General features: G+C 45.7%; 1 protein-coding gene across 1 annotated transcript; it reads right to left on the bottom strand.

Annotated features, from left to right (window-relative positions):
* Positions 1 to 603: 603 nt before the first annotated feature.
* FITM2 (fat storage inducing transmembrane protein 2) lies at positions 604 to 6,210 on the bottom strand. The gene is made up of 2 exons (XM_030309562.2): positions 5,935 to 6,210; positions 604 to 3,940 (listed from the first exon to the last, which is right to left on the bottom strand). Exons 1-2 carry the CDS (start codon positions 6,201 to 6,203, stop codon positions 3,325 to 3,327), a joined length of 885 nt encoding a protein of 294 aa, XP_030165422.2. The 5' UTR covers positions 6,204 to 6,210; the 3' UTR covers positions 604 to 3,324.
* Positions 6,211 to 11,866: the final 5,656 nt, after the last annotated feature.

Genomic DNA, 11,866 nt, shown 5'->3' with positions numbered 1-11,866 from the left:
GCTCACAGTACAAACTCAGGAAGCTTGGTGCTGCTGACGAAATCTGCAGAGGGAAGTACAGCAGTCTAAGGAGCTTTTAATCCTACAGCCGTACAGCTTTCTAGAGCTTTCAACAGACACTACCTGGAGGTGCCAACCAGGTGAGGCTGACAAACGAGTAGGCAGGCACTAAGAGGTCTAGGCCTCCAGTGCACAGGGCACTCTCAACAGCAGACCTCATTGGAGTGGACTTTGTACCCGCTCGTCAGTGTTACTCCCATGAGGCTCAACTCCTCTCCTTCTGCCCAGAAAACTCCCAAATCTGGTTGATTCAGACCTCAGGACTCTCAGACATAGCTATGACACAAAGGGAAGGAGTAAATCAAGCTAAGAAATGTATGACTGAAAAACAAAACCAAAAAAAGAAATAATATGACTGAACATATACTTGGTTATAGAATTGAGGAGGAAAAAAAAAAAAAAAGAGTAACCATAGTCATGAAACACCCTGTATCTAACGAGTAGCTCAAGTAAGAACTATACCATTTTCATAAAGTAGGCTGCGCTTTCCTGGTTCTGGACTTTCTTAAGGGTTTTAGAAAGGAACACATGAAACACGGAACGTGGGATTTCATTATCTCCGGTTTACTTAATTTGCTTGTTTACACACACGATCTGTGTGTATGTAACAGTGGCAGGAGCCAAACTCTAAATACAATCTGGTACTCAGACTACGACAGATGCACATGGAAAATGAGGTGTCAGTGAATGAACCTCAGTGTGGAGACGCCAAACAAGCATGGTGGTATTCTGGGATCACAGATGCCCTTCAAAGCCTCTTGCTCAGCACCTGGGGACAACAGACACTTTTCAAAAGATGATACAAGACTATTTCAACAGGAGACGCAGACCCCAAATGGTACTCAAAAGTAGATGTTAGTTTCCCTGCCTCCTCTAAGGAGCCAAGAAGTTCTAAAGGCTTTAGGTGAGGAAAAAGGAGATGAGGGATTTTGGTCCGCTAAGCGCATGTGCTGGGTGTTTTACATACATCATTTCCCGTAATCCTAACGTATCATCTCCACTGTCCAGGTGTGGACACGAAACTTGCCTGTGGTCAGACACCATGGTGGTACCAATATTTGAACCCACATCTCGCATCTTCCTAAGCCCAAACTCTTTCACCAAACCACGCTGCCTCACAGAGGGGTAGGGAGCACGTTCCCAAGGAAAAGGCGAGGGTGCTAAGACTGAACAGGAAGTGATAGAAGACTGCTCAGTACACAAGGGTCGGTAACTGACACTTTCCACAGAGTTAATTTTAATGCTGAGCCTGAATCAGATCTGCCAGGGGGAAACGTCTGGGTATTTAAGTGTGACAAATAGACACATAGAGTCACCTTGTGTCTGTTGCCTTTTGGTGCTGAACATGAAACTCAGGAGAGACTTCAACCCCTTCAACAAGCCCCCCCCCCACCCCGCCTACTCTACCTCTCCGTTTACAGACGAAAACTCCAAAGGGCAAAAAAAATCTCATGGGGCCCGTCATATCTTGCCAATGCTCCCAACGTCCCAAAGCACCACGGGTGACACCTCCAAAATCTCAGAGCCAGCATTTCTGCCACCTTTCGGTACAACGTATATACCTCACATTTTGATCGATACAAATTAACATGCAGCCTGGTGGGATACCAAATATATATTTTAAATACATCTTTATAAGAAATACAATTTACCCTGAAGGTTTTTCAGGCCTCAAGCTCCTAACACGTAAGCTTGAGTTAAGGCAGTTAAGTGTAGTGCTTGTCAGGCTTAGCTTTGAGGGAGAGAAGGAGCATCAAGGAAGCTTCCAGGATGATTATCCAAAATGTGAAGGGCTGGGTACAAAAGGCCTAAGGAGACAGTAAATAGACAGCCTGCAACCTGTGGAGATGACGGGTGGCGAGGGAGTGTCTTATCACAGAGATGTAAACGTACCTTTGCGGGTGAAGGTGACAGGCCACAGAAGGACAGGTTGGACACTGAGAAGTGTGCAAAGGGGAAAGGAAAGACCGATTTCAAGGCCAGCTGAGCAGGCCCAGTTTGGGTCTGGTGGAGGGTAGGGCCAAAGTCGTGCCGACATTTAACAGGAACATTTTTGCAAACAGTAGGCTTCCTGCCATCAGAGACAATGGAAGACGTTTTCCTTCACCTCCAATTTATCATAATCTTGTCCAAAATGTAAAAATTCCTTGGGCCACAGCAGACTGGTCATTGTACTTATCAGCCGAGTCTGAAGGACACCGTTCAGCTTACACCACTGATGCGTGGTCAGGAAAGTTTCAGTGCAAGTATGCATTTTGCAAAGTTACTCTGACTCAGCTTAAATTTCATCAAGTTAGTATTAAAATGTCTGCTTTCAGGTTTTATTCTTAATAGAGAAAACAGCCCCATGAAGCAAGGGGGAGTTTAATACCATAATCCAGGAGTCTGGTTTATAAAAAGTAAATTAGTGTTCTAAGAAAACCCTCAAAGCTATCCACACATGTGCCAAAGTGCAGCATCGAGGTTGTGGGTTATCGTCAGGAGTTTTGTCAACACAGAACAAATGCCATAGTTGTTATTGAAAACAATAAAGCGTTTGCTCAAAATAGTAGGGAAAAAAGGTAACCTTATTGCTCCAAAAGCCAGTAAAACTGGGCAACACAGACAGAAAACTGGCAATGTTCGTTACACAAAAATCATCCAATACTCAGCCACAGAGGCACTCCAGTTGAACTGTTTTGGTAGGTAATCACAAGCCAGTTGTGATATAGAACATTCTGAGGATAAACAAATACCACCACCAGAGAGTATCTTCAGGCAGGTGGTTGTTTTATAAAGAACCCTGCTGGAAATAAATGCTTACGCAAAGCTGACCAGAGGGCAATATTATTAAATAACAGCGTTAAGTCAGCCATTAAAACACAAGATGACTAGAATCAGGGAGAGAATGACAGTGGCAGAGAAGGGTGCTGAGGCCCTGGCCTCCCCTCCAGCCACACAGTGGAGGCCTTCCTGATTCTGTCGTCTCTCTGAGCCTTAGCTCTGCCCTCTAGGGACAAAAGGGACATTCCAGATTAAGGTCAAGTCTTGCCAGGGACAAAAAGTGCCCGACTGGGAAGGGTGGTTGGTGTTTGTGACACAAGATGACATGGCCAAGAAGTGTGGGGATTCAAGTCCCTCCCCAGACTCCACCACCACTCACCAAAACCGCCTGGTGAGCAACCTCGCTGAAGGAGGACTGATACTTTAGTCAAGTAGCCAAGAAAAATCATGAAAAATACATTAGCCATTGCCCTGCTATCTATCACCCCTTTTGTTTCTCTTTTATTCCTTGTAACTGTCTTGCTTCAAATTCAAACTAGAGCTCTGGGGAGGAAGTCCTGGGGAAAAGGGTTTCAGATACCAAAACCCATAGGTCCCGTACCAGCCCAGCAAACCGAACAGGGTGCCAAACAGTTTCTGGGACAAGTCGTGGAAGTAAACGGCCGTGCACAGAAACATCCACACCCAGATGAAGGTGAGGAAGCCCAGGGCCACCACCAGGGTGGTGATGGCGGTGTGGAGGCAGTGGCTTCGGTCCGTCTTCACCCCATGCAGCACAGCCATCTCCTCCACAATCATGAGGGCACAGAAGGTCAGCAGGAAGGAGTGGCCTGAGATGTCAAAGCCGTGCCAAAAGCCTCCTTCCCCGTGGCACTGCTTCTTACTCTGGTGCTCCTTTCTGACCCCCTCCAGGGCCGGCGACTGGTAGCAGCTGCCCGTGTAGTGTTCGATGTTGGAGAAGAGAGCTGTGCAGACATACCAGATGGCCGTGCCCACAAGCAGGGTGCTCAGCCGCCGCAGGACCAGGCCGGCCTTGCCTGTCAGGTGGTAGTTGGTGAGGGCAATGAAAGGCAGGAGGAGACAGAAGGTCCAGGCCCAGGCCAGTTTGACAAAATACCTGGCAGAGGAGGAAAGTGGAAGTGAAGAGAGGGGACATGGTGGAGAGGAAACAATGTCATGACTCAGGTCTCCAGACTCTCAAGGGAGGGGAAATAAGAAAAGCTGATAACAGCTACTGATAGCTACTTCACTTACTAAGTTCTTTAAATGTAATCTTTAAACAACTCTAGGAGCTGGCTACCGTTACTATCCCCATTTCACAGATCAGAAAACTGAGGTACACAAGTATTGTGCCCAAAGCAGAGGTCATAAGTGGTGCAGCTGGGATTCAAATCCAGGGCCTGGGATCTTAGTCTGTGATCCAGGCTCTGGGAAAGTGAACACAAAGAACACTCCCACTTACCCTGGGAAGAAAGTCTCACTTGCCCCGTTTTATAAAGAATGTGAGGCTCAGAAAAGTTCAATAACCTGTCCAGGGTCACAATCAAACCTCCAGCAAACCCAGAGTAAACCAAGGTCTGGCCAGCCCAAAGCCCATGTCTTTTCTCCCCCACACTGTGGCTCTTTCCTACATGGCAGAAATGATCTCAGAACAGAGCCTGAGTTCAAGTCAGAAGATCAGGTTCAAATCCTGACTCCGACTCAACTTGTTACTACACTTCTCCAGGCCTCAGTTTCCCCAGCTGTAAAGATAGAGCTGAGGAGGCCAAGTGAGTTTTGAAATCCCTCCCAGAGCCAATGATTCACTGGTTCCCTCCAATTAGCAGAGGCTTGGAACCAAACATCAGAACCTATGGTTACCCACACACAACAGGGACTCGTCTGCCAGGCTGCTTGGCTCCCAGCTCACCCAGGCCAGATAAGGTGGCAGCTGCCTGCCTGTCCCCCCTTGCTCATCAAAGGTGGCTGACCTGGGGACCGGCCACAGGAAACACACATGCAAGAGACTTGGGGCTAACAACCACACTCATCATCCATCTATTCTTAGCCCAGCCTCCATGGAGGCGTGAGGAAGGAAGGGGGGCCAAGGACAGGATGACTTTCTCCTGGGTTCCAAAGGCTTCTCACACACCACCCAAGAGCCTGACACTCACTTCTTCCCTGGGACTGATATGCAAGGATCTTGCCAGAGCCAAGATCTGTCAGGCATTTGACAAAACTGCTGCGGAGAGAAACCGGGGTTTTATGCAGGTAACGAAAGTGAGGTTGACTTTTGGGAGATGCTGCTGACACTGTAATTCTAAGGGAGAATCGAAGTTCACTTCAAGGGCCAAGTCTTATCTTCCAGAGTTTCCCTTTAAGAACGCAACAGTGTTTTTGTGCAATAAACTTAAAATCCAGTCGTTAAACAAACAAACAAAAAGGCGTGAGTGGGTGGAGTTAAGGAGATGTCTTGAAGAGCCCCACTGGGCTTACTTCCCTGGGCCACTGCCATGAACTCTGAGTGGCTGAGAAGGTCCCAGGAGATCCAGGGGAAAGGTCAGAGGCTGGAGGGTTCCACTCCTCGGGGACTGTCTTGGAGCGGGAGTTGGGTCAGAGGCCGGGGCAAGGCTCGCAAAGGTTGCAGGGTCAGCAGGGGAAGGCAGGTCTTTCACAGGTGGTGACGGGATTCTGTCACAAGCCGGGACGGGGGGGGATTTAGCGTGGGGTCTGATACAGGCAGGCAGGAGAGAGGTGGCATCTCCCAAGCAGGTCCAGGGCTGACTCCGGACTCCACGGGGAGGTGGGGGCGCAGCGACAGAGGCTAATTCAACGCCCCATCCCACCCCACACCCCGACAGGCGCACACAGACACGCACACAGCCCTGCAAGTCACTCCCTGCCCAGTCAACTCAGGCTGGCTCGTCTGGGCGTGCAAACGCCAACTGCTAGTGACACTAGCTATTCGGGGGATCCCTCGGTCGCGACACGCGTGCAGATGCACCTGTCACGACGGGGAAGGCCTCCCCTTCCGCTGACTCGTCCATCAGGGCAGATAAGCCCCGGCTCTCTGGACGAGGCGACGGCGGGTCGGCTATGGCGGGGACAGGGGAGGACCCGGGACGCACTCACACGTTGAGGACGTTGCGCTTGTTGCTGAGGTAGCTCTCGGGCAGCGGGGAGAGCTCCTTGAGGAGGGAGCCCGCCAGCATGGAGGCCGCCAGCGCCCAGGGCAGGTAGCGCCGCACCGCCGCTCGCACCAGCGTCCCCCGGAGGAACCTCGCGCAGCACTCCAGATGCTCCATGCCCGACCTCGTCGGCCACCGTCCGCCTCCCGGTGTCCTCCCGGCTACCGTCTTGCCCTTCGCTCGGGAAGGCGCCGTGCCTCCTCTTGGGCGCATGCGCGCCTCCCGTGAGCCCCACCCCTCGCGGGGCGCTCGCGCTCCCCCTCCTGGCCACTGGCGGCCTCTGCAGGGCGTCCGCTGCGGAACGCCGCGGTCCTTCTCTCACTTCTCCCAGTCCCGCCGCCACGTGGCAGCCTCGGAATCTTCTCTGGGTCTGGGGAAAAGCGCTCCGGGAGTATTTGCTGGATACCGGAAAGAGTTAAGTGCAGTGTTGTAGGGATTGGAGCAGTGGTCACAGCATCATTTAGTCTCTTTTGGAAGCTTGGAGACACCTCGTCCATCTGCGCCTTAGTTTTCTCATCCGTAAATGGGGAGCCAAGAGGAGCTCAACCCTTCCCAAGAGTTAGTTTATGACCCCGAGGTCATTACGGTGATCCAGGTATAGGAACATGAGATTTCATTTCATTAGGAAAGAAGTGCGGAAAATAATTATTCAATTCAAATGTTAAGTTCCTGAATTTCTAGAAACTTTTTAAACAACTAGTGTATTGAGTGAAAATGCTGGACTCGGGTTAAGGTCAGATGAGAGTGTTGGTGACTCAGTTGCTCAGTTTATCACAGACCTAAATCCTCTCACCCCCATCATGGCTGGGTGCCCAATTCAGTGTTTCTCAAACTTGTGGCTTTTTTTGTTTTTGTTTTTGTTTTTTGTTTTTTTCTTTTTTTGGGTTTTTTTTTTTTTTTTTTTTTTCCGCTGTATCAGTTTCCTCGGACTGCTGTAACAAATTACTACAAACTGCTTAGCTTAGAGCAACAGAAATTTATTTTCTCACAGTTCTGGAAGCCGGAAGTGCCAAGCTGTTGGCAAGGATGGTTCTCCTGTCCAGGCCTCTCTCCCAGCTTCCGGTGACTGCCTGCAATCCTGGGCGTTGCTTGGCTTGTAGCTGTGTAACTCCGGTCTCTGCCTCCATCCGCCCGCAGCCTTCTCCCCTCTGTGTGTCTTTCTCCTTCTGTCTCTAACCAGGGTAATAGTCCTTGGATTTCGGGTCCACCGTAAATCCGGGATAATCTCATCTTGAGACCCTTGATTATATCTGCAAGGATCCCATTCCAAATAAGGTCACATTCCCAGGTACTGGGGGTTAAGACATATCTTTTTGAGGATCACCATTTAGGCCATTACGGCTACCTTAGCTGCCTTTGCTATGTCCACATACCACCAATACTAATATTTATTTAAAGCTTTTCTTTAAACAACACACATTTCAAACTTAAATACCTCCCAAATAGCTTCCCGAGCAAAAATATCCTTGAGATTATGGATTATGTGTGCCAATTGTATTTATCACAAATAAACATTTATATTGAAATATTCATTATCACTAGCTGTCTAAAATATTCTCATGCCCCTAAATCAACGATTCATCATCACTAGCTGTCTAAAATATTCTCATGCCCCAAACTTGGGAAGCACTGACCTGATCTATGCCTATAATGGACTGACATTTAAAATCCCTCATGCAGAAGGGCGCCTGGGTGGCTCAGTTGGTTAAGCGTCTGATTCTTGATTTCGGCTCAGGTCATAACTCATGGTCTTGAGATTGGGCCCCACATCTGGCTCTGTGCTGACAGTGTGGAGCCTGTTCCGGAGTCTCTCTCTCTCCCTGTCTCTGTCTCTCTCTCTCTCAAAAAATAAAAACAAAATTTAAAAAAACCTCTCATGCAGGGAATTAATAAACTAATGAAAACAACAGCATTAATTCCTTAGAACCATCTCAAGATGATCTTCATATCTGAAAATCACATTTATCTAATTGGGGTTCTTCTGTAACAAGATATCTCTGGGCCTTCAAAAAGTTACATTCTTAAAAATATATATGTATAATAATGGTGATCACACCAGCTTGGCTTTTCATGGTCGGGAATGGGAAGTACACAGCTAGAAAGATGCCATTTGTGAAGGCAGCTTGTAAATAGTATCTGAAACCATCTCTATCTCCTGAAGGTTGCCAGATGCTCAACCATTGTTACTTTCCATGGCAAACTGCATAATGGTCAAGAACAGGGAGGTAATTGGATATTATTAAAGCAATTCCATTAGTGAAAATCCAGATGCTCATCCCCCACTCCAAGAAAAGGTGAAAGAGCTCTGCGTGAACAGAAACTCTAGACATCACCCAAATGAACTTTCAAAAATGTACCTCCTGAAACTTTCAGGATTTGTATTTCTGTACAAAGGATATGGGTTTGTTCCATTTAAGACTATGTAGTTTTATCCCTGGAGAATTTTGCAGACTAGGTTAAACCCAGACTTGAAAAATTATACGCCTTTAGAGCAGTTTTCCTTCCTTCCTTCCTTCCTTCCTTCCTTCCTTCCTTCCTTCCTTTCTTCCTTCCTTTCTTCTTTCTCTCCCTCCCTCTCTTTCCCTCCGTTTCTTTCTCCCTCTCCCTCTCCCTCTCCCTCTCCCTCTCTCTCTCTCTCTCTTTCTTTCTTTCTTTCTTTCTTTGTTTCTTTCTTTCTTCCTACCTCAACCCATATTAAGAAATATATGTTTATGTTGTGAACTCAGTGGTGTCCTGGAGCCAACTATACAGGCTGTGACAGCAGATTGTTACATTTTCAGGACTTTGGCAAGATGATTGTTAAACATGGCCATTATTAAAAATTACATTATCTAAACTAACAATGAAACTCAACATTAATATTCAAAACCCATTGGTTCCTAATTACCTATCCTTACATATTCTAATTACCTGTGCTTATTATCTATGCTCTTGGGGTTACTTATATCTGTTGTAGCTGTATGGCATGTTACTGCGCAATTTTCCCAACTGCATGTTCAGTGACATCACACTGGTAGCTCAAAACCATCCATGGTGGGAGTCTTTTCACCAGTTACTACAAATCAGGGCTTTATTTGGTTTGTTGATTGTGTAGATTGAGATACAACTCCATTTGTCAAGTACGGTTGAACTGAAACTATAAATTGTCTACAGATACAAGAGTCCAGCAAAAAGCAATGAAAGTGTTCTGTGAGAATCGATCCACTATATGAAATTTACAGTGAAGAATACTTGTATATTTTATTATTTGTAAATTATGTGCTACACATTCTGTATGTTGAGAAAACTTTATGAAAAACCTATGTATATATATACTTATACATTTTCTTAGAGAGCTAGTTGTTAAACATTTATCAACAAATCACTGGCTGTAATCCAGTAAACACACAAAAATAGTATGTAACATATGAATGAATATACATGCTAACAGATAAATAGACATAGCTATAAATACAGCTTCATGACAGTTCATGACAGAATTTGCCTCTGCTGGGTGTGAGGTGCTCTCATATTTTCTGTTTAGTCATAAATTCAATTTTTAGAAATGCTGGTCATGCCCCCTGAATTATTTTACAACTCACTAATAGGTGGGGATCTATAGTTTGAAAAACACAGAAGATTTTAAGGCACTGGAGGACAATGCCCCGCCCTTCCCCACCAGAGGGTGATAGAAGGCCACAATTTCCAGAGTTCTTCCCTTCCTGCTGCTTCCATGGTACCACCTAATTGCCGATTTTCATTCCTTCTTTATCTAGTCAGCAACTACTTAAAATCTAGTGGTCTCTGACCTCAAGGAACTTAAAATCCAGTGAAGGTGATCATCATTCATTTACTCAGCCAAGCAACATTTATTAAGTTACTAATGAACCAAGCATTGGGTTAGATGTTAGCACTTCCAGTGTGTTGAATAGGTGAGTTTCCTTGATAACCAAAGATTTATCACCCTTTGAAAACACAATCTGTTCTAGTTGGAAGCAGAATCACTAAGTGTGGAATGGTTGCGTGGAAATCATCAGACGTTACCATTCATTATGCTGTAGCCAGCTTGGACACGCATATATATACATATATATATACATATATATATGTATACATATATACACATATATACATATATATACACACATATATGTATACATATATACACATGTATACATATATACATATATACACATATATACATATATATGCACATATATGTATACATATATACACATATATACATATATATACACACACATATATATATATAAGCTCAAGATTAAATAAAAGGAAATATAGGGGGCACCTGGGTGGCTCAGTCAGTTAAGCATCCGACCTTGGCTCAAGTCATGATCTCGCAGTTCGTGGGTTTGAGCCCGGCATTGGGCTCTGTGCTGAGAGCTCAGAGCCTGGGACCTGCTTCGGATTCTGTGTCTCCCTCTCTCTCTCTGCCCCATCCACTGCTCACACTCTGTCTCTCTCTCTCTCTCAAAAATAAACTTAAAAAAATTTTTTTTAAAGGAAATATAAGTTTGTGCTGCCTTTTCATAAAGAATTTTTCTTCCTTATAACATTATACTGTAGTGCCACTGATTTATAAGGAGATTACATTCTGCCTGAGTAGAATAAAAAAAAAAATCTGAGTTGTTTTCATTGGAAAAGAGATCTTTATTTTGACAATGATCTTGGTCTGTTTTAAAGTATATTGGTCTGAATCGCTTGATGAAATGGCAAAGACTAGAAGGCCTTTATGAATCAGGAGTATCATTAAGGATCTTTTAAAAAAATACACTTTAGGGGCACCTGATTGGCTCAGTTGGTTAAGAGCCTGACTCTTAACCTGGGCTCTGATTATGAACTCTTGTGGGATTGAGCCCCAAGTCAGGATCTCGAGTCGTGCTGTCATCACAAAACCTGCTTGGGATTCTCTCTCTCCTTCTCTCTTCCCCTCTCTCTCTTGCAAAATAAATAAATAGACTTTAAAAAATACACTTTATAATTTACTTATTCATTTGTTAAAATTTCTGTCTCCCCTACTTGAATGTCAATTCCAGAGAGCAGGGAACATTGCCTTTTTTGTTCACTGATGCACCCCAAGTATCTAGGACCATGGCTGGCACCTACTAAGCACTCTTTTTGTTGTTAAATAAATTAATGAATCCTTATTAATATGCTTATGTAAAGGAAGTTATTTTAAACTTAAATTGCTTTTTTACAAACTGAGGAGAGATGACAGAGAATAATAGTTATAAAATTATTATTATTTATCTTAAGATCAAAAAGATTATAAATCACCAGGAAAGAGATTTTCTGGTCCATAAAGTCTGAACAAAGCTGCAGCAGAATGACAATGGATTAAGTAGAGGATGCTCGGGGCCACTGAGGAAAAGACCACATAGGGCCAGGGAAGGGTCAGGGAAGAGTTCTTGAAGGAGATGATTTCCATCTAAGTGGACATCTGAAGAAGAACCCCTGATGGGGTTCGACCCCTCTTGTCCAGAAGAACAGTGGGAAGCGATCATTCCAGGAAGAGCGACCAGCAGGTGCCCTTTAGTTGGCTGGTGTGTGGGAAATAATTCACTCTGGGTTGGGGGAGGGGGTAGGCAGCCGGGTAATTCTCCCAGTGGGCAGCTGGCTCTGTCCACAGCTCCTGGCCAGCCAGGACCAATTCCTTCCTTCTGAACTCTCCTCTGCAATGCCTCCCCCATTCCTAACCTCTGGCCACCTCTTTCTGGCCGGAGGGGACAACCAGCCACTCCCTGGGGTGAGGCAGCTGAGCAAAGCCTGTGTCTGCCAGAGGCCAGACTGCTAACTCGGAGGGGATTGTGTCCTCTGGCTGTGCCCCCAACACACACAACCCCCGACTGCTCATCATGTGGGCACAGAGTCAGAAG

Source organism: Lynx canadensis, chromosome A3 (genome assembly GCF_007474595.2).
Source record: "Lynx canadensis isolate LIC74 chromosome A3, mLynCan4.pri.v2, whole genome shotgun sequence".
Taxonomy (NCBI): Eukaryota; Metazoa; Chordata; class Mammalia; order Carnivora; family Felidae; genus Lynx; species Lynx canadensis.
Note: the sequence above shows the minus strand (reverse complement) of the source record. Positions and strands in the feature narration are given on the sequence as shown.